This window comes from Nomascus leucogenys, chromosome 3 (genome assembly GCF_006542625.1).
Source record: "Nomascus leucogenys isolate Asia chromosome 3, Asia_NLE_v1, whole genome shotgun sequence".
NCBI lineage: Eukaryota > Metazoa > Chordata > Mammalia > Primates > Hylobatidae > Nomascus > Nomascus leucogenys.
Window position 1 is genome coordinate 40,560,803 of NC_044383.1, and position 24,230 is coordinate 40,585,032.

A 24,230-nucleotide genomic window follows, 5' to 3' on the forward strand; every position below is an offset into this window, starting at 1 on the left:
AAGATTCAGAAAATAGTGTATAGGCAGTAAAAATTCTCTCCCATACCTGCCCTCTAGTCACCTTCACCACCCCAATCTTCCTCACTGAAAGCAACTTAAGACCATCTCCTCAGTCTTCTTATATATATTTTTTTGTATTTATTTATTTATTTATTTATTTATTTATTTATTTATTTTCATTATTATACTTTAGGTTTTAGGGTACATGTGCACAATGTGCAGGTTTGTTACATATGTATCCATGTGCCATGTTGTTTTGCTGCACCCATTAACTCGTCATTTAGCATTAGGTATATCTCCTAATGCTGTCCCTCCCCACTCCCCCCACCCCACAACAGTCCCCGGAGTGTGATGTTCCCCTTCCTGTGTCCATGAGTTCTCATTGTTCAATTCCCACCTATGAGTGAGAACATGCGACGTTTGGTTTTTTGTCCTTGCGATAGTTTACTGAGAATGATGTTTTCCAGTTTCATCCATGTCCCTACAAAGGACATGAACTCATCATTTTTTATGGCTGCATAGTATTCCATGGTGTATATGTGCCACATTTTCTTAATCCAGTCTATCGTTGTTGGACATTTGGGTTGGTTCCAACTCTTTGCTATTGTGAATAGTGCCGCAATAAACATACATGTGCATGTGTCTTTATAGCAGCATGATTTATAGTCCTTTGGGTATATACCCAGTAATGGGATGGCTGGGTCAAATGGTATTTCTAGTTCTAGATCCCTGAGGAATTGCCACAATGACTTCCACAATGGTTGAACTGGTTTACAGTCCCACCAACAGTGTAAAAGTGTTCCTATTTCTCCACATCCTCTCCAGCACCTGTTGTTTCCTGACTTTTTAATGATGGCCATTCTAACTGGTGTGAGATGGTATCTCACTGTGGTTTTGATTTGCATTTCTCTGATGGCCAGTGATGATGAGCATTTTTTCATGTGTTTTTTGGCTGCATAAATGTCTTCTTTTGAGAAGTGTCTGTTCATGTCCTTTGCCCACTTTTTGATGGGGTTGTTTGTTTTTTCTAAACCGCTCAACTACATGGAAACTGAACAACCTGCTCCTGAATGACTATTGGGTACATAATGAAATGAAGGCAGAAATAAAGATGTTCTTTGAAACCAACGAAAACAAAGACACAACATACCAGAATCTCCGGGACACATTCAAAGCAGTGTGTAGCGGGAAATTTATAGCACTAAATGCCCACAAGAGAAAGCAGGAAAGATCCAAAATTGACACCCTAACATCACAATTAAAAGAACTAGAAAAGCAAGAGCAAACACATTCAAAAGCTAGCAGAAGGCTAGAAATAACTAAAATCAGAGCAGAACTGAAGGAAATAGAGACACAAAAAACCCTTCAAAAAATTAATGAATCCAGGAGCTGGTTTTTTGAAAAGATCAACAAAATTGATAGACCGCTAGCAAGACTAATAAAGAATAAAAGAGAGAAGAATCAAATAGATGCAATAAAAAATGAAAAAGGGGATATCACCACCGATCCCACAGAAATACAATCTACCATCAGAGAATACTACAAACACCTCTATGCAAATAAATTAGAAAATCTAGAAGAAATGGATAAATTCCTCGACAAATACACCCTCCCAAGACTAAACCAGGAAGAAGTTGAATCTCTGAAAAGACCAATAACAGGATCTGAAATTGTGGCAATAATCAATAGCTTACCAACTAAAAAGAGTCCAGGACCTGATGGATTCACAGCCGAATTCTACCAGAGGTACAAAGAGGAACTGGTACCATTCCTTCTGAAACTATTCCAATCGATAGAAAAAGAGGGAGTCCTCCCTAACACATTTTATGAAACTGTCAGCTTTTAATAGTTCATCTATGATATGAACCTGGCATAGCGATGCCACTGCCCTGTTGAAGTGTTAAAAACCAATAGATGGTAGCTGCTGACTCAATCAACTGACAACCTCTTTACTGCAAGCTTCACATAATTCCTAACTTCAGCAATCAAGATTAAGCATGCTAGGTAAAAGCTCTCTCCCAGAAGTAAACTATACAACATTTTCCCTCACAGATTTCATTAAACCAGTGTAATATATATAGTTGAAATAGTTCAGGAAATAGTCTCCAAAGTCATGCAGTAGTTATTAAGAAGAGCAGGACTCCATCCTGTCTCTGATTTCCTACACAAAAGTGTTCTTGTCAGCAAGTCATTCAGATACTTTGGTGGCTTTCTTTTCACACTCCTAACTTTTTATCCTTTAGCTGTCTTTCAGAATCCAATAGTCTTTGTCTTCAACTTTATCTCATTACTGCCAACTAACTTATCTCTCCAATAGTCTGGCTCTTACTTAATTTCTACCACTCATTTCTTTTTCCCCAGTGCCTGGCACTCAATCATTTTTGCTGAATAAATAAATGAGTAAATAAACAAGCAAATAAATCAAAATCTACCCACACCTAATGCTTTTTACTGCGAACAGTTTTAGGAGTCCACTAACAAACGCTTAATTTATTTACATATTGCATTGTTCCAAAAGGGTTTTAAGCCAATTTACAAAAACATATGCAAGACAAATTTAACTTAGTTAACTGAGAAAAGCTAGGGCCAAGAGAAAGTGAGAGTACGAAAGAAGATGAGGTTAGTATACAAAATACATGTGATGCTATGCTATATTCCTCAGTTTTTGTCTCCAAAATACAGAATAAAATACTATTAATTATACAACTCACAGTTCTCTTGAAATAAAAACAAACCAGTTGCTCACTGTAAATTCTACTATCTGTAATACTGAAAGCAGAAATCTCTGAGTCTGCTGGGAGCTACTATGAGCTACTATGAAATATAGTGAACCCAATCATCAGTAGTTACTACAGCAATTCTATCATCTGTAGCCTAGACTACCAAAACAATCATCTAATTGCTCTTCCTGATTCTAATTCTGTCCCTTTTAAATCTATTCTCCTTAAAACAGCCAGAATAAACTCTCAAAATACAAATCAGAGTATGACACTAACCTGCTTGAAACCCTTGAATGATTTCCCATACCTATCATCCAAACTCCTCAACAAAGCCCTCAAGGCCTTACATGATTTGGCTCTGATAATCCTCCTAATTTCATTTGTCCCTCTTCCTCTGGCACACTACATTATATCCATACTATTTCCCTTTCTCTTTCCTAACAGCACCTTAGGACTTTGCTCTTGCTCTTCCCTCTGCCAGGAATGCTATTTCCCTATATTTCCCAATTTCACTCAGTTATGTGCTCAAATGCCACCGCCTTAAAGAGGGTTTCCCTGATCACCAAATCTGAAGTGGCCCACCTCACCTCCAGTCACTATCACATTAACCTGTTTTATTTTTCTCATACCATCTAAAAGCTATTTGAAATTCCATCTAAAACTATTTAAATTAGCACTCTTTGTTGTGGATCTCCCTCCAACAAAGGGGGATTGTGAGAGGAGGGATCCTGCCTATCTTGTTCACCACTGTGTCTTCTGCACTTAGAACAGTGCCCAAAGCAGGTGCTCAAACATTTGTCGAGTAAATGAAGAAACATCTAAAAATAGGGCAGCTCTTGGTGATCTGGCTTAATCTGGACAGCTTTCAGTTTTGCTGGAGTAGTGGTGTGTAGCTATCTATTTTTTAGGTCATATATGCTGCCTTTGAGATGAAAATATCAGACTTTCTTCTCAGAAAAATGCGCATACAAAATTCTGCTTGAACCTCCTAAAACCAACCCATGGTTCTCAAGTTGGAGCCCCTGATGTAAAGCCATGTAATGACCTTTGTGCAATGCAATCTATGTTGTTGTTTGCTGTTGTTTTTGTGACAGGGTCTCGCTCTGTCGCCCAGGATGGAGTGCAGTGGTGCAATCATAGCTCACTGCAGCCTTGACCTCCCACGCTCAAGCAGTCCTCCTGCCTCAGCCTCCTGACTAGCTGGGACTACAGGTGTGCACCACAATACCCGGCTGATTTTTTGCCTTGGCCTCCCAAACTGCTGGAATTACAGGCGTAAGCCACCACACCTGGTCTGCAATCTATGTTACAACTAATTCCTGTCTGTGGAGATGAAGGCTAAGGGGGGAAAAAAATCAATAAAAAACTACAAATTATTCATAACAGATTTCCCTATAAAGTGGTAGAACATAAGAGTGGTCAAATGAGTAATGCCCATGGCTAATGGTTGCTTAGTCCTCTTGTAGTGTATTATATTGAGAAGCCCAGACTGACAATTTATCATGAAAGAAATGGCATATAGCTTCATGATATATGCATTTGTTTCTTATTAGAAAACAAATCTGTGAAGTGAGGGGTAGTATTATGGGGTGCCTCTTTTAAAAATGGCATGGGGCCGGGCACGGTGGTTCATGCCTATAATCCCAGCACTTTGGTAGGCAGAGGCGGGCAGATCACCTGAGGTCAGGAGTTCAAGACCAGCCTGACCAACATGGTGACACCCTCTCTGTACTAAAAATACAAAAATTAGCTGGGTGTGGTGGCATGTGCCTGTAATCCCAGCTGCTCGGGAGGCTGAGGCAGGAAAATCGCTTGAACCTGGGAGGCGGAGGTTGCAGTGAGCTGAGATTGTGCCACTGCACTCCAGCCTGGGTGACAGAGCGGAGACTCTGTCTCAAAAAGAAAAAAAAGAAAAAAAGAAAAAGAAAAGAAAAGAAAAGAAAAAAAAAGGCATGGACTACACTCTTGTCCAATTAAATAAGAACATATTGGATTAGGACACAGATAAGAACAAGTCAAGTTGTAAGAGTTGATAAGTTAAAAACCAACTAAAAAATGAAAAAGAATGGGCTTTACCTTCAGAAATAATTCATGAACTCCTGGAGGCAGAGAATCTTCCCTGGTTTCAATTAATAAAAAGATTAATGTGCAGGGTAACAAAATGACTTTTTAAAAAAAAAAATTCTTTAAAAAATGATGTTGCATCAAAGAAGTGATGACAGGAAAAAGAACATATCTAGGTGTAAATTTCCTCTCTTACCTGGCAGGGAGGGCTTGGTGTCAGGTAAAGAGATCAACTGAACAAAGTAGCTTTTGTTCCTCTACCCCCTTCTCTTTCTGCATCTGTAGGTGCTCACAGCTAAATTAACATGAAAAGTAAACCATCTGGGCCAAAAATATCTGTAAGTTCTAAAGGACTTAACATTTTTTCATCCTATTTTTAGTACACTAAATAGTAATACTATTTTCTTCCTGGAAGTTTGGCTTTAAGGTTCTTATTTTGGCAAAAATTAGATTGTTTGCCTCAAGGGAATGTGTATCTTGAAAAATGTCACTTTAACTGTATTTCTTTTTTGTTAATAATACTATGAGACACTCTACAACAAACAGAAAAACAAAGAACCTATCTTGATCATTTTACTACAACATCTACCCTTCAAATTGTTTCCATCTCATTTATAATTTATGAAGTATATTAGTAAGAGAAAAAAGTAAAAACATATTCTTTATTTTTCTCCATACTTGCAGACTGTGGCTCAGTAACAACAGCCTTGATGAGTCACTAAGGAATCTAACAACTGTTAGGATTTGAACTCTACATGAGCTGGTATTTTAACTTCTCACTTAAATCTTTTCATTCTTCACAAGGAATCCTGTGTTACTGTTCATGCTTCTTAAAAACAAGTTATTCTGTATGACTGACTAGTTTACTGCATCTAAGCAGCATTAATTCTCTAGTAACTATCATCCTTCATAAAATTATCTGAATGCCTTTTTTAGAAGTTCAAATTATTTTTGAAAATTTACCATTTTTTGGCCAGGCACAGTGGCTCACGCCTATAATCCTAGCACTTTGGGATGCCAAGGCAGGCAGATTGCCTGAGCTCAGGTGGGCAGACTGCCTGAGCTCAGGAGTCTGAGACCAGCCTGGGCAACATGGCAAAACTTCGTCTCTACTAAAAATACAAAAAACTAGGCTAGTCGCGGTGGCTCAGGCCTGTAATCCCAGCACTTTGGGAGGCCGAGGCAGGCGGATCACCTGCAGTTGGGAGTTCAAGACCAGCCTGACCAACATGGAGAAACCCTGTCTCTCCTAAAAATACAAAATTAGCCGGGTGTGGTGGTGCATGCCTGCAATCCCAGCTACTTGGGAGGCTAGGCAGGAGAATCGCTTGAACCCAGGAGGTGGAGGTTGTGGTGAGCCGAGATCGTGCCATTGCACTCCAGCCTGGGCAACAAGAGCGAAACTCCATCTCAAAAAAAAAAAAAAAAAAAAAAAAATTAGTAGGGCCTGGTGGTGCACAACTGTAGTCCCAACTAATCAGGAGGCTGAGGCACGAGTATTGCTTGAACCCAGGAGACAAAGGTTGCAGTGAGCTGAGACTGTGTCACTGCACTCCAGCCTGAGCAACAGAGCAAGACTCTGTCTCCAAGAAAAAAAAAAAAAAACTTACCATTTTTCATCATTTTTGTATTATTTTCATTTTAATATTTACATTTCATCTCCTGAAAAGCTTATTTATTTGCTATTAGAATCTTCTGTTTTAACCATACAGTTGCAGGAACCAACAGACTAATGTAATGGTGGTCCAGGTATGTCTGTTTTCTGTGTGCCATAGAGCACTGCTTTGCAGGATGGTAAAGAGATTTTCATTTTGAAAAGTATTCAATATTCAAACCGTTTTGAGGGAAAAATGAGTTATACCTTTACTCTAGGACTTCTCAAAGCCTTTAATATGTTAATGAAATTGTGAATTTACAAGACACACAATATGTAAAGATTCCTATGATTATTTGACCATAGTTCACTTTCTCCATGACTAACTGTCCCAAACAACAGTTTAGGAAATGCTGCTTTATATCAGTCATTGCTGATCACTTAATTAAGATGTACACTGCCTTTGTCTAAATTCTTATAATTCCCTTGTCCAAAATATTTCTTTATCCATAAAAGAATAAGCAGCAGTTGGTCCTGGAGAGATGACAATATTTCTCAGAAATAATTCACATTATTTATTATTATTTATTATCCCTAATGCTGATGAAGAGAAATCGAAAAAGGTTGATATTTGTTACACTTATAGAGAAGGCAGAGAAATGGGTAATGTATTTTTAGAAATATTCTCGTGTAACTAATTTAAAAAGAAAAAAATTTTAGTTCCTTTAAAGGATGTTTGTTTATATGGAACATTAGTTTATTATTCCACAATACCTCAATTCCTAATGTGTTGCTGTACAGCAAAAAAAGTTTTTAAGTATAGCTAAAAGATCTGCATTTACTTATTCAACATTTATTGATTGCTTACTACGTGCCAGGATAGTCCTAGCCCATGGATATACAGCAGTGAACAAAAAAGGCATGCTTCTTATAAGGTTTATAATTTAGCTTTTTATTTCTTTTAGATGGCCTATATTGTTATAAATACTTGCTCTAGAACTGTTTTATTTTTAAAACTACCTTTGATGTGGTGAGAGTATAGGTACGCTGATATTTAAAAACCTCAAACATGTAATCAATTAATTTGCTTATGAGGGATGGCATGAACCATGAAATACAGGCATATAGTTAATGAACATAAGAGAAAACATTTTACTTGTACATTAGAAACAAATATCATTTATATCTCATAGTCTCATGTTTTATAATTATTTTACATTAAAACACTATGAGAGGCCGGGAGTGGTGGCTCAGGCCTGTAATCCCGGCACTTTGGGAGGCCGAGGCAGGCGGATCACCTGAGGTCGGGAGTTCGAGACCAGCCTGACCAACATGGAGAAAACCCGTCTCTACTAAAAATACAAAATTAGCCAGGCATGGTGGCACATGCCTGTAATTCCAGCTACTCAGGGGGCTGAGGCAGGAGAATCGCTTGAACCTGGGAGGCAGAGGTTGCGGTGAGCCGAGATTGCGCCATTGCATTCCAGCCTGGGCAACAAGAGCGAAACTCCATCTCAAAAAAAAAAAAAAAAGAAAAGAAAAAAGAAAAACACTATGAGATCCACTTATTTTCAATAAATGATGCTAGGTCAATTGAATAACCATATAGAACAAAATGAATCTTGAAATTTACATCCCAAACTATGCATAAAAATCAACTTTGGATGGATTAGAAACTTAAATATGAGTGGTAAAACAAAATTACAGAAGAAAACAAAGGAAAATACCTTTATGATTTCAGGGGTAGGCAAAGATTTCTTAAACAGGACATTAAAAGAATCATAAAAAATAATAAACTGGATTTCATTACTACTATGAACTTCTCCTCATCAAAAGACACTATTAAGAGTGAAGAGACAAGCAACAGAGTAGAAGACATTTACAATACATAGACCTGATAAAGAACTCCCATTCAGAATATACAAAGAAATTCTATAAATCAGTCAGACATAGACAACCCAGTAGAGAAAAATGGCCACAAATCCGGGCAGGTTATTCACAAAAGAGAACATTCAAATGGCAAATACATGGATGAAAAAAAATTCAATTTTATAAGTCATCAAGAAATAAACAGGCATACTTCAGAGATACTGTATGTCTGGTTCCAGACAACCACATTATCACAATAAAGTGAGTGACACAAATTTTTTGGTTACCCAGTGTAAGTTATGTTTACACTATAGTCTATTAAGTGTGCAACAGCATATCTGAAAAAACAATGTACACACCCTAATTAAATGTACTTTACTACAAAAAAATGCTAATGATCATTTGAGCTTTCAGCAAGTTGTAATGTTTTTGCTGGTGGAGACTCTTGCCTCAGTGTGGATGGCTGCTGACTCATTCGGGTGGTAATTGCTAAAGGCTGAGGTGGCTATGCCAATATCTTTTTTTTTTTTTTTTTTTTTTGAGATGGAGTCTCGCTCTGTCGCCCAGGCTGGAGTGCAGTGGCGCAATCTCGGCTCACTGCAAGCTCCGCCTCCCAGGTTCACGCCATTCTCCTGCCTCAGCCTCCTGAGTAGCTGGGACTACAGGTGCCCGCCACTACACCTGGCTAATTTTTTTGTATTTTTAGTAGAGACGGGGTTTCACCGTGTTAGCCAGAATGGTCTCGATCTCCTGACCTCGTGATCCACCCGCCTGGGCCTCCCAAAGTGCTGGGATTACAGGCGTGTGCCACCGCGCCCGGCTACTATGCCAATATCTTAAAAAAAGACAACAATGAAATTTACTGCATCAATTGACTCTTCCTTTCACAAAAGGTATCTCTGAAGCATGGGATACTGTTTGGCAGCATTTTAACCAGAGTAGAACATCTTTCAAAATTGGAGTCAATCCTTTCAAATTCTGCCACTTCTTTATCAACTAAGTTTATGTAATATTCTAAATTCTTTTTTTTTTTTTTTTTTTTTGAGATGGAGTTTCACTCTTGTTGCCCAGGCTGGAGTGCAATGGCACGATCTCAGCTCACCGCAACCTCCGCCTCCCAGGTTCAAGTGATTCTCCTGCCTCCGTCTCCCAAGTAGCTAGGATTACAGGCATATGCCACCACGTCCAACTAATTTTGCATTTTTAGTGGAGACAGGGTTTCTCCATGTTGGTCAGGCTCGTCGTCATCTGCTGACCTCAGGTGATCCACCTGCCTCGGCCTCCCAAAGTGCTGGGATTACATGAACCACCACATCCAGCATATTCTAAATTCTTTGTTGTCATTTCAACAATGTTCTCAGCCTCTTCACCAGGGGTAGACTGCATCTCAAAAAAACACTTTCCCTGCTTATCCGTTAGAAGTAATACCTCATCCATTCAAATTTTATCGTGAGATTTTAGCAACGCAGTCACATTTTCAGGCTCCAGTTCTAGTTTTCTTGCTATTTCCACGACTTCTGCAGTTAGTTCCTCCACTGAAGTCTTGAACCCCTCAAAATCATCCATGAGGATTGGAAACTTTTTTCTTTTTTTTTGAGACAGGGTCTTGCTCTGTTGCCCAGGCTGGAGTGGAGTGGCACGATCACGGCTCACTGAAGTCTCGAACTCCAGGGCTCAAGCGATCCTCCCACCTAGCCTCAAGAGTAGCTGGAATTACAGGCAAGCACCACCATGCCTGGCTAATTTAAAAAAAAAATAACATATGACAGCATCTCCTTATGTTGTCCAGGTTGGTCTCAAACTCCCAGCCTCAAGCAGTCCTCCCACCTCGGCCTCCCAAAGTGTTGGGATTACAGGGGTGAGCCACGACCAATCACAAATGTCTTTAATGGCATTTAGAATGGCAAATCCTTTCCAGAAGGCTTTCAGCAGACTTTGCCCAGGCCCATCAGAGGAACTATTCTATGGTAGCTGTAGCCTTTCAAAATGTATTTTTAAATAATAAGACTTGAAAGTTGAAATCATTCCTTGATCCATGGGCTGCAGAATGAATGCTGTGTTAGCAGGCATGAAAACATTTATTTCCTTGTACATATCCGTCAGAGTTCTTGAGTGACGAAGTCCATTGTTAATAAGCAGTAATATTTTGAAAAGATTCTTTTCTTCTGAGCAGGAGGTCTCAACAGTGCACTTAAAATATTCAACAAACCATGCTATAAATAGATGTGCTGTCACCCAGGCTTTGTTGTTCCATTTATAGAGCACAGGCAGATGTAACAATTCTTAAGGGCCCTTGGGTTTTTGGAATGATCATTGAATACTGGCTTCAACTTAAAGTCACCAGATGCATTAGTCCCTAACAAGACAGTCTGAATGTCCTTTGAAACTTTAAAGCCAAGTATTGCCTTCTCTTCTCTAGTTATGAAAGCCATAGTTGATACGTTTTTCCAACAGAAGTTTGTTTGATCTACATTGAAAATCTCTTGCTTAGTGTAGCCACTTCATCAATTATCTTAGTTAGATCTTCTGGATAAATTACTTGTTGTAGCTTCTCCATTAGCACTTGCTGCTTCATCTTGCATGTTTGTTATGGAGATGGCTTCTTTCCTTAAACCTCATGAACCAACCCCAGCTACCTTCAAACTTTTCATCTGCAGCTTCCTCACTTCTCTCAGCCTTCACAGAATTGAACAGAGTTAGGCCCTCCTTGCTCTGGATTATACTTTGGCTCAAGGGAATGCCGTGGCTGGTTTTTTATCCAGAACACTCGGACTTTCTCCATATCAGCAATGAGGCTATTTTGCTCTCATATCAATCTTGTGTTCACTGGAGTAGCACTTTTAATTTCCTTCAATAATTATTTCTTTGTATTCACACCTTGGCTGTTTGGTGCAAGAGGCCTTGCTTTTGGTCTATCAGCTTTTGACATGCCTTCCTCATTAAGTTAATCATTTCTAGCTTTTGTGAGAGACATGTGACTCTTCCATTCACTTGAACACTTAGAGGCCACTGTAGGATTATTAATTAGCCTAATTTCAATATTGTTACCTCTTAGGGAATAGGGAGGCTCCAGGAGAGGAAGAGACAGGAACAGCTGGTTGGTAGGGCAGTCAGAACACACGTTTATTGATTAAGTTCATCACCTTATATGGGTGTGGTTCATGCACCCCAAAACAATTACAATGGTAACACCAAAGACCACTGATCACAGATCAAAAATAGACATAGTAATAATGAAAAAGTTTGAAATACTGTGAGAATTACAAAATGTGACCAAGGATACTAAGTGACCATATGCTGTTAGAAAAACGGTACTGAAAGACTTCCAGGATGCAGCAGTATCACAAACCTTAGATTTGTAAAAATCACATTATCTGCGATTCACAACAAAGTGAAGCACAATAAAGCAAGGTATGCCTGTATATTAAAACCACAGTGTAAAACTACCATACAGCCACTGGAATGGCTAAAAAGGAAAAGACAGACAATACCAAGTGATAACAGGGATGCAGAACAGCTAGAACTTCTCTACACTGATGGCTGAAGTATAAACTAGCACAAATGCTTCACAGTATCTATTAAAACTGATCATGTGTATACACCCCCGACTCAGCAATTCCACTCCTAGGTAAACACTCAAACAGAAATGTGTGCATATGTTTACCAAAAGACATGTAAAAGAATGATGATGTTAGTACTATTGTAACAGCAAACCTGGAATCAGTTTATATGTCTACCAAGAGCAGAACATATACATAAATTATAGTATATTTGTACAAGGGCAGACTACACAACAAAGGGAGTGAATGAACCACAGCTATATGTAACAACATGGATAAATTTCAAAGACAATGAGCAAAAGAAAGCAGAACCAAAAGTTATCCTGCATGATTTGGTGTATACAAAGTTAAAACTCAGGCTACTTTTATCTTTGGTGTTAAAAGTCATGATAGTGGTTATCCTTGAGAGGGAGGAGAAGAATGACTAGAAAGAGGCACAGTGTGGGGTGGGAGCTCTCTTTTGAGGTACTGGTCAAGTTCTCTTTCTTGATCTATGTGTTCTATAGATATAGTCACCTGGTGAAAAATCAGCAGCAGTATACATATGATTTGCCCGAATGCGTAATGTACTTTAATATTTATTTGAAAAGTGCTATGAGATCCACATATATTTTGCACATTTAAAATTCCCTTTCAAATTCTCTACATATCATTCAAAGGAATGACCACTCCTCTTTTCTCTAGTTTGCCCAAAATTAAAATACTTGAAATAAATTAAATACTTGAAAACAAGACCTAATCCTGAATGGGTTAAGTAAATTATTATTGTGGCATAGGATTATATTTGGAAGAAGAAAATAGTACACTTGACTCATATATCTAGGCCAATAAAAACCTATTTTATATTCCTCTGCAAAGCTACACTTCTAAGCTTTAAATTAAATGTCCCAAAATTTAAAAACGGCTTCTCATATGACAAGGTATCTCATCCCTCACTAGCCTTGTAACTCTCTTTTTAGGTGCTCTCCAATTTGTGAGTGTCTATGTCATCATGCAATACACGGGCATAGTCTTAACAGCCCCAAAGCACAGTGGTCTAACCCAAATACCACAATTTCATGAATGCAGTCTAGGAATTACCATCACACAATTTGTTCATGGAGGTTAACTAAAACTACCAGATCTTTTTCGCATTATAAGTCAGATTTCCTACAACCTGAAATTTAAAAATTTATTTTTTAAAAAGTTAAACATAGAGTTAATATTTTTCTTACTAAATTTAACTTTGTTGACTTTGGCTCACCACTCAAGCCTACTGAGAAGACTTTGATTCTGTCTCCTGTCATCTTGGGTAACTCTCCTGGCTTCATATAATCTACACATACAATTTGTATTTTTTCTATGTCTTAACTCAAATTATTATTTTAAAAATATGTTGATCCCTGCTGGTTGGGCTTTCCAGGAAAAAAAGAGAAAAGAAAACTGTTGATCTCAAACTGTCAAAGAAAGACATTTAGAGGGCATTGCCAGCATCTTCCTTAAAGCATTTGCCAAAGGATGTTTCATGTAATAAACCCTAAAATGAGTGAGGGAGGTGCCCTGTAATGAGTTTGGGAATGCTGGGTTACTGCAGAATTCCTGTCTTTAAAATTCTAATAAAAGGCCAGGCACGGTGGCTTATACTGTAATCTCAGGACTTTGGGAGGCCTAGCTGGGTGGATCACCTGAGGTCAGGAGTTTGCGGCCAGCCTGGCCAACATGGTGGGACCCTGTCTTAGCCAGGCCAGGTGTGGTGGTGTGCACCTGTAATCCCAGCTACTCGGGAGGTTGAGGCAGGAAAATCGCTTGAACCTGGGAGGCAGAGGTTGCAGTGAGCCAAGACTGTGCCACTGTACTGCAGCCTGGGCGACAGAGTGAAACCATGTCTCCAAAAAATTAAAATAAAATAAAATTCTAATAAAAATGCTCTCTAAAAGGGGTTAAAATATAAAGTGCTTCCCAAACTTATCTGACTTGGAAACCTTTTCTCATCTTAAGAAATCAGTGTTCCTGGAAAGATCCTTTGGGAAATGAAGCTCTAGGGTGGTAACAATACGTCAGCCAGCATTCTTTGGGCAAACGATTGTTTCATTAGCTTGAAACCCACCTTACTGCTTTATCATTTGACCTACCTAAACTTCTCCATATTTTCTAAAAGATTATCAAGATACCGTCAAATGAAATAATGATATCTTGCCAGTGTAAGTAACTTCTCACAAAATGCAACAGGATCAGGTAAAGAGGATTTAGTATAGTATTAGTGAAGCAATGGACGCTCAATCTACTGTGGAAATTATATGCCGTTAAGAAGCTATGAAAGTGAGAGACAGCTTCTTTAAAGTTTTCCATCAAAATGGCTATATTTAAAAAGCTTTGGCGATTAAAAAATCATCTTTGGTCACCTGGAAAATTCAGTTATATGTGACACCTCATTTCCCAGTGATATTTAGTGAAATATTTCTATGTATTAAGAATGAGTTATTTTTAAAAAAGTTATAAAAAATTATCACTGAATACTGCATATTATACAAAGAATCTTAATATAGTTTAAATTTTCTTAAGTTTTCATACATTGCCAAAAGAATTTCACATATTCATCTGAAATCCACTTGAAAGATTATGTTTAACAAAATATATGGTCTTTGTAAATGAAAACAGACACAAATAAGTATATCAAGTCCTTCATCATTTAGCGACTTAATTTCAGAATAGGGGGTAACAGGATGATAGGCTTTACTTGTAAAAAAAATTTATGCAAACAAATCATATTCACAAAGCACATTTAAACTGATGGAGGCAGCATATTTATATAATGTGGCATCAGTACCGCTAATCCTCCACATTGTCTACTAGAGCAGTAGGACTTAAGATGTTGTTGAGATAACTGGCTTCCATTAGCAAGTATGTGATTGGCAGGATGATAAAGTCTTTTCACTCACACATCAGCTATTTCCTTTTCCTTAGAAGAGGGCAATCCCGATGATCCATCTTTTAGCTAGTCTCTCATAGAGTCCCAATTCTCTTGCCTTCAGCTTTGATATGGTTCTAACTTTCCTCTTGTATCAGCTCATACTTGTCATCAACTCCTCTATTCAGAACAGCAAATATCAGGAGTTTGACCTCAGGGCAAAGTCCGGGTGGGCAGGTAAAATCTGACCACTGGACCTACTTCCTAATCTTTCATAGCAACTCATGAAGCAGTATCAAATTCAAACTAAAAAACAGAAGCATGACCCCTTATAAGTACTATGAAAAGGGCTCTTTTGCCTTTCTAAGTATGCTTGAAAAGAACTGTCAACCACCCTATTAAGACAGAAATGGATCACAGACTGAAAAAAAAAAAAAAGAAGGAAAAGTGCAGAACCCCAACTGAAATGTAAATAAAGGTGTTAGCAACCCCTTTACATTTGGTGGTATACTACTTCATATAAAAGTGTTAAAGCAATATGCTATGAAATAGCTTTATGAAGTAAGGAACATAAAAGCCCTATTGAAACTTTAAAGCATCCTTATTTAAATAATCACTAACATCTGATAAAAAAAAAACTTTTATCACCTCATGTGAGACTTTACTTTTCAAGACCAGTTTTATTTTTATTTTTTGCCAATTCCCCATACTTGGCATTTCACCACTTAACTATTTCTAAACTAATTTTAAAAACAAATATAAGCAAAAAAACAAATATCGATGAAAAATATCTATCTTTTTAAATTTATTAAGTCCAGGCTGCTAAAATAATAAAATTCAAGCCATGCCATAGTGATCTAGCAGCTAAGGAATTAGTTGCATATTCTTATTTTGGAATACAAAAGTCCAAGAAGAGTATGATTAAATTTTGACAATAATAGTCAGAAAAACTCCTTTTAAAACTAGAAAAATTAAAATGTAATAACTTACCCAAAATTTTCTATCCATTGATCCCTTCCACTGCATATTTACTACCATTCTCAAAAATTGTTTTATATTTAGTTATTTCTACATAAATCTTGTATTCTAATAATTCTACACACATCATCATAGATTTCACAATTCTACATGTTTCATAATAGATTTTTAAAATTAACTTAGAAGTCTCTTAGATTACATTGATGAGGAAAAGTCAACCAGGACTTAATGCCCTCTAAGTGCACATACTTGAAAAGCAAATTCAACAAAAATGACTTGAGATGTTTATTAATATTTATAAGTATGTCTTAGTAACGATTCCCTAGTGAGCTATATACTTGTAAAGAGGCCTTCTATGCTGTCAAATGATGATTATCTTTGAAGGAAGGAAGTACCTGGGATCAGTGTTTTAATCTCCATTAAACCAACCATCTATCTATCTGGAAAAATCAAGGAACAGAAGCCTTACGAACAGTTTCATAAACTATGTGGTCCTACTCGCAATCTTACAATGAGATTATAAACTAGTTAACATCATATAAACGAGTTACCACCATAAAAATTCATATACAACTGAGAAAATATCACATGATAAATTTCAAATTTTCTATAAACAGATTATTCATATATAATGAGAATTATTCTCAAATCATCTCCTCTTAAAGCTGTCCTTTGGATTGGAGAATATGTTTATGTCCTTGCAACTTACACCAGTAGGAAACTTACCCCACTAAGTGACCTTAAACTAAGTGGGAAATGAATATACAATCAATCCTGTTTTCAACTTGCTAAAGAATCCTGTTTTCAATATTACATCACCTTGTTCAGGGAAACAGCACTGCAACAGAGGGAACTCCTTCTAAAGGAAATGGATCTACTGTCAACAGAAAGAATCTCTTCTAGTAAACTGGAATGGAAGTTGAGAGTTGTAGGGATAAACGGAAAACTCCCTCACCCTTGGAAGTTTAACTGAAACATCAATTAACAAAAGGCAAATTAATAGGAGAAATACCATATACATTCATTAGCATGCATGATAGAGAATCGCAGAGTGATTTTTCCACTATGCAATGGGTTATAGATGGCTACATGTTTTTGTTTGTTTTGTTTTAGACGTAGGGTCTTGCTATGTTGCCCAGATTGGTCTTGACACCCGGCTTCAAGTGGTCCTCCCACCTCAGCTTACCAAGTGCTGGGATTATAGGTGTAAGCCACCATGCCTGACCCTGTATCTTTTTTCTTCTGGGAAAGGGAGATGGGGAAAGTGTGGATGATTTTAGGAGGGTAGTGAATGATTTTTAGGGGAACTTAATGGGAATGAAGAACATACAATGGTCTGGGACAAAATGTGTTGAGCCTGTGTGACAAAAGTCTGTCCAGGTGTGTTGACAGACTTCAGTCTTTCTTCTTGCATGAGTTTAGCTAATATAAGGGAAGGAACCAGAGGCAACCATTTTCTTCCTTGACAGGTCCAAACTTCAAGCAGATGAGGGAATTTTAGAGAACAACTTTATCCTGTACTTTGGGAGAGACAAAGCATTGAGAGATGGTGGGGCAGTGGGCGGGGGTGGGAAGGAGGTCAGAGAGACCTCAATGCTGCTTCTTCAGTTCAGCATGTCAAAGCACCGTATTTTAGAGTACTGGTTTCTGAGCCCCAACATTTCCCTGTCCAAAACTTCCCTAGAAGTTTCACATATTAAAAGCTGAGTTAGTGGCTGTGAAAAGACAAATCAAGTTAGTAACTCAATGGCAAAAGATCTCATCAAATCAGTCTCTTATTTTGGGGAATAGGCCAGTCCAATTAAACAGCTGTGCCTTATTTTAGAAGACAGCATTGCAGATGGGCCCTCAAAGCTAGGCCTCTATATGTAAGGTAGGCAAACATATTTTTAATAAGAGGCATCTCTACAGAAACAGAAGAAAAACAATGGTCAATGTCTGGAGTAGTCTATAAGCTAATTATTAGAGTCTCTGAAGCATCTTCAGGTTGCAGTGGCAATCTGACAGATTTTTTATTATTATGGTTTGAATCAGGTATTCAAGCAAACTTTTTGCACAGTCCATATATCTGTAGGCATAAAGGCTGTTAATATGTAAGTTGCTCTGGTGATTTTTGTCGAAGTTTATATTAAGTTCTAGCTTTAGGGCTTTAAGAAAAGCAGTTTTAATTTTTAGTGATTTTAAGTGAGAAAAATGTGAAAACATTAGTTTGGAGACTTGTAGCTAAAAAAGAATTTAGGATTTGGTCTAAATTTCAGGCAAATAATAAAAACTCAAAAATAACGGACAAGGCTAGAATCTAATACAGGTATACTATAGTTTTTCCTTTAATATATATTTTTTCTAGTCCCCCTTTTAAAAAAATCAAATACAAATTATACTAGGACCAATTTATTTGTAAAATAAATTTTAGTCTTACCATATTTGGCCTGATTATTTGTATAGTGCAGCAAGAATAGTGATTCACCATATGGACTTTTTAAAAATGGACTTTGCTGGAACTTTTAATAAGGAATTTTGGATTAGACTTTTAAAAGCCTCAAGGGTAGGAAAGCAAGCTGAGCATCTGCCATCAGACTGTGCCTCTAATATCGGTATGAACTGGGTGAAATTTTCTCTTTTCAAGGTCCCCGAAATATCTTGAGGTTCTCAGGCCTACCAGAAAGTGACATTTTTTACTTATCCCAAGGTCAGGAACCTTATAAGGGAACTGTGTGGATAGGATACAGGGCCAGTCTCTTTTTGTTTTGTTTTGTTTTTAACTTTATTGGCTTTATAAAGTCAACGTCAATCCCTCAAAGCAGTCTGGTAATATATGAAAACATGACATTTTAGTCAAATCCTTGGTAAAATAACCAGTGTTTTCAATGTGTCCTGCTACAAAAGAAAAGATTCTTATTGAACTTACGTAAATAATTAGATTGTCATAAAACTAGAATATTTACGGATAGTTTCTAAATTCTGGAGAAATCATCTAGAGAGAAAAGTAAATGTTTTGATTTTGTTCATAAGTATATTTTAACTAATTGCTCTGTTATGAATAGCTTAGAAGAAAAAATTTTCTTCGCTCTCGAAAACGAAACATAGAAAGAATCAGCACTGTTTTAAATAAAAAGTCATCAAAAAATCATTTTGGGCCAATACGGTGGCTCACGCCTGTAATCCCAGCACTTTGGGAGGCCGAGGTGGGTGGGTGGATCGCTTGAGCCCAGGAGTTCAAGACTAGCCTGGGCAACATGGTGAAACTCCATCTTTACCAAAAATACAAAAATTAGCCAGTCTCATAACCTGGTTTCAAAATACATAAATCAGTAAATAAATAAATACATAGATTAACATTTAAAAATAAAATAGTAAAAAAATTATTTTAGTCCATCATCAGTTCGGTTCCATGTAATTTTTGTTTTGCTTGATGTTGGGTTAGCAATCTTTATGAATGTATCAGCTTTTTAATTAGAGTCCTGGAAGTTTTTTACCTAGTCCAATGGTATGATTTCCAAAGTTACCAGACATCTGTATTTAAAAGCATTTGTCAGTGTCTTTTATTTTTTTACTTTAATATTTTTATTTTTATTGTGAAAAATTTCAAACATACATGAAAGTAAATAGCACAATAAACCCATCATCCTCACCTCCCAGATTCAGCTACTATCAATAATTTTTCTTTGTTAAAGTGTTTTAAAACAAACCACGGAATACATTTCCCTGCTTTCTCCCGTTGATTTGTCTGAATTGGGATCAAAACAAGTTACACACATTATATTTGGGTTTTATGGCTCTGAAATATCTGGTAAAAAAAAAAAAAGTTCCTTTTTAAGATTTAAGAGGCAAACACTATCTGAAATACAAAGAAGGAATTGTGAGGACAGTATGCCAGCAATCATATTTTAGTGAGCATGGATGAGGAAAAAAATTAATGGAAAAAGACCAGCAGGAAATAAAACAGAATGCCAAGAATGATGTGTTTGGGTAGTAAGACTATGAGTAATTTTTTCTACTTTTTTGTATATTCTAATGTTTTTTGAAAATGTATAACATATATACGTACTTTTTCATTTTACCTATATTTTATTATGCCTCTAGTAAAGCATTTAAAAAACATATTCACCATGTCATTATTATACCTTTTAAAAATAATTTAATACCAAATATCTAATATCCATATTTCCCTGATTATCTCAAACCTGCCCCCTCCCTTTTTTTTTAATAACTGTTTTGTTCAAATTAAGATGTAAACATGGTCTGTACATTGCTGTTGGTTATGAGGTCTTATTTAACCTTTACATATAGGGGAGTGTGATTTATGTCAAAGATGGTTATGTGATGGTCTGCATAAAGAATGTATTTCTTTTTTAAAATTTTTATTTTTATTTTATTTCTTTTTTTTTTTTTTTTTTGAGACGGAGTTTCGCTCTTGTTGCCCAAGCTGGAGCGCAATGGCGCAATCTCGGCTCACTGCAACCTCTGCCTCCCGAGTTCAAGTGATTCCCCTGCCTCAGCCTCCTGAGTAACTGGGATTACAGGCATGTGCCACCACACCCAGCTAATGTTTGCATTTTTAGTAGAGACGGGGTTTCACTGTGTTAGCCAGGATGGTCTCGATCTCCTGACCTCGTGATCTGCCCACCTCGGCCTCTCAAAGTGCTGGGATTACAGGCATGAGCCACCATGCCCGGCCTTTTATTTTATTTCAATAGCTTTTGAAATATTAGTGGTTTTTGGTTACATGGGTGAATCGTATAGTAGTGAAGTATGAGATTTTAGTGTATTCATCATCCAAGTAGTATACATTGTACCCAATATGTAGTGTTTGTTTGTTTGAGACAGAGTCTTGCTCTGTCGCCAGGCTGGGGTGCAATGGCACAATCTTGGCTCACTGCAACCTCCGTCTCCCAGGTTCAAGCGATTCCCCTGCCTCAACCCCCCAAGTAGCTGGGATTACAGGCACCCACCACCATGCCTGGTTAATTTTTTGTATTTTAGAAGAGACGGGGTTTCACCGTGTTGGCCAGGATGGTTTCCATCTCCTGACCTCATGATCCACCCGCCTCAGCCTCCCAAAGTGCTGGGATTACAGGCGTGAGCCACCACGCCCAGCCCCCAATATGTTTTATCCCTCATCCCTTCTCCCACCCACCCCCTTTTGAGTCTCCAGAGTCCATTATATAACTCTGTATGCCAAGAAGCAAATTTTGGACTGTAGCCAAATGTAAACTGCTTTTTGAGGAGAATCAAAGAAAAACAATTAATATTCTGTAGATGACAAAAGACTTAGAATAGCCATGGTTAGGCTAAGTGCAGTGGCTCACACCTGTAATCCCAACACTTTGGGAGGCCGAGGCAGGTGAATCACCTGAGGTCAGGAGTTTGAGACCAGCCTGGCCAACCTGGCGAAACCCCACCTCTACTAAAAATACAAAAAAAATTAGCTGGGCTTGGTGGCACACACCTGTAGTCCCAGCTACTTGGGAGGCTGAGGCAGAAGAATTGCTTGAACCTAGGAGGCAGAGTTTGCAGTGAGCCAAGATCGCGCCACTGCACCCCAGCTTTGGTGACAAGAGTGAGACTCCATCTCAAAAAAAAAAAGAAAATAGCCATGGTAAAAGACACCAATTGACAAGGGAATTTTGTTATTTTTGTGACATGTAATAACATAATAATTATGACTGATAACATATATCAAGACATCAGAATTTCAGGAATCCAATATAATTTTGGAATACATGAATAAGATATTTGTATAAATATAATTCAAAGCAAGTTAAATACCATTTCTTATTTGACAGTGTTTCTCATATGATTTTCTTATATCGAATAAGCCCTAATATGTCTCTCTTGAGCTTCCAGGGGCCCTTTCCAGAATATCCAAAAGTTTGAGTTCAAAAAGAATTTTAGAATCTGAAATTTGGGGAAGTATGTCAAATATCACAGGTTTAAAACACTTGATTAAAATAGGATCACAGGTGGTTGGGCGCTGTGGCTTATACCTGTAATCCTAGCACTCTGGGAGGCCAAGGCAGGCAGAACACTTGAGGCCGGGAGTTCGAGACCAGCCTGGCGAACATGGGAAAGCCCTGTCTCTACTAAAAATACAAAAAAAAAAAATTAGCCAGGCGTGGTGGTGCGCGTCTGTAGTCCCAGCTACTCAGGAGGCTAAAGCAGGAGAATTGCTTGAACCCTGGAGGCAGAGCTGCAGTGAGCTGAGACCATGCCACTGCACTCCAGCCTGGGCAACAGAGTGAGACTCTGTCTCATAAATAAATAAACGAATAAATATAGGATCACAGGTGACTGTAAAATAATAGTCATTTACTTAGCCAGTGATAATTTAAAGATTTCAAAAAACAAACTTTTTTTTATTCTTTGATAAAGAGAAGACGGTTTTTTAAATAGTCAAATGACCTAATAAAGACCACCTTCTTCACTTTCTACTATCTTTCCCAACTCAGCAAGGTTAATCATCTACAGATCTAGGTCACCTATAACAGTGTTCCTTGTTTGACGTAATATCTGAGCACTGATTGCAAACAAAAGTACATATGAATATATTTTATATATACCATACTTTACAGACATAATTTGGAGATATGAATGGCTTTTTCAGTCTCCTTCTAAACCTGACTTGAAGATGTACCAATTCTTTCCACATGACTCGTTGTCTTTTTTTTTTGAGACGGAGTCTCGCTCTGTTGCCCAGGCTGGAGTGCAGTGGCACGATCTCGGCTCACTGCAAACTCCACCTGCCATGGTCTAGGGATTCTCCTGCCTCAGCCTCCCCAGTAGCTGGGACTACAGGCACGTGCCACCATGCTCGGCTAATTTTTTGTATTTTTAGTAGAGACGGGGTTTCACCGTGTTAGCCAAGATGATCTCGATCTCCTGACCTTGTGATCCACCCGCCTCAGCCTCCCAAAGTGCTGGGATAACAGCCCAGCCGGCGACTCATTGTCTTATAAGGATTCCTAACCAGTTTATGTTTTGCTTCTCTAAAGCATGTTTAAGCTCCATCAGGATAAAACTATTTCTTATATTACTTTTACATTTATTTCAACCACATCTTTCCTCTGCAAATAATGAATATATAATAGACAATAAGTATTTAGGAAACACTGGGTTGGAATTATCTATATTCTCAAACATTTACTGAAGTCAGAGTTTCTTAACTGCTCAAATTGGTCCTGCTCCAAACATCACTGTGGTAGAGTCTGTTCATACCAATGATGAAGCCTCATCTCTATCCCCTAAAGGGAATGGGAACCATTAATAGATTGATACCACAGTGGCTTTGTTTTAATTCAATCTCCATATGGTTCTTCTTGCAAAGGCCACAGTCACTCCTACTGTCTATTCTAGCACTCCTGAGCCCTCTAACTTGGATCCTCCTTTCCTACTACGACCCCCTTGTGACTCCCCAGCTTTATTAAGCTACTTAATAATAGGAATTAAAAACGACAAAAAGAGGAAGAGAAAAGAGGAGGAAAAGAATTAAAAAAAAGAGGTGGAAAAAGGGAAGGAAATAAATAAAATGACAATAGAGATGTCAGAGTAGCAAAATGAATAGAGTTTTTAAATGACCGTATTTGTTACTACACTTAGAGTATTGTGGCCAGAAAAGAATTGTGTAAATGTCTCATTACATTTTTAAAACTTATTTTATCCTTCTTTCTGGGACCAACAGAAAATTTATAAAATAGCATTCTTTACCATTGAAAAAATTTTATGCAAGGGGTTACTTTCTAGGTTGTAATAATTTACATTTAACTTGGGTCCTGACATTAATGTTAATACCACCAATTTTCATATATGACCACGAGATTATTAAGAAATAATTTGAACATCAAGTGTCATTATACCAAGCTACAAAGTTGTGATTTAGTAATTTGCTTAGCAGGTAATGACTACTAAATAAATTGAATATTCACTGATGAGAATGCTCTATGAAGTTGAGGTACTGAATGCATTACAGGTTCAAAGAGACCTGCCAAATACATAGTTATCAAGGAAGCATTTTCCTTAAGATAGGTTGTTTCAAGGCAAACAGGCATTCCTGTAGCATTAATAAAAAAAAAAAGTAAGGGGAGGGGCAAGAGTTAGAGGGCAACAAATGGGAAGTACATTATTACATCTTACTTGTCTGAGGTCAATGAATGCTAGCTGCAGGGTATCCCCCTGGAATCCTGGCACAGGCTCAGAGCTGGCAAACACTATTAAAAGAAAGAAAAAAAAAAGAATAAAAACAAGATCGCAAAATATACAAGAGTTTAACTGATAAATTAATTTCTACTCATTATAAATGCATTAGAATATTTACACATAATCATTTCAAATGAAGATTATTTATAACCTTCAATTTCCACTACTGAGAAAGTTCTCCACATCCATTACCTCAAGTGTTTTAATAATTTTAAATTTCTAATCACCATTTAATCACTGTAATCCTAATCACAATAAATTTAGGAGGGTTTTCTTACTAAAATTTAACAGTAACGTACTTCAATCAAGTAAAGCTTTCTGACTCTTTTTAGCCTTAGGTGAACGATTGTAGAAGCATTTAAAAA

At 37.5% G+C, this 24,230-nt stretch overlaps 1 protein-coding gene across 3 annotated transcripts in view; it reads right to left on the bottom strand.

Moving 5' to 3' along the window:
• The window catches only part of EXOC6 (exocyst complex component 6), a 217,077-nt gene that overhangs the window by 25,461 nt on the left and 167,386 nt on the right, over nucleotides 1-24,230 (bottom strand). For all 3 annotated transcript variants that reach the window (XM_030809250.1, XM_030809251.1, XM_030809252.1), the window contains exon 20: nucleotides 23,803-23,876. In XM_030809250.1, the coding sequence (XP_030665110.1) occupies nucleotides 23,803-23,876 (74 nt within the window). The remainder of the gene's footprint in view (nucleotides 1-23,802; nucleotides 23,877-24,230) is intronic.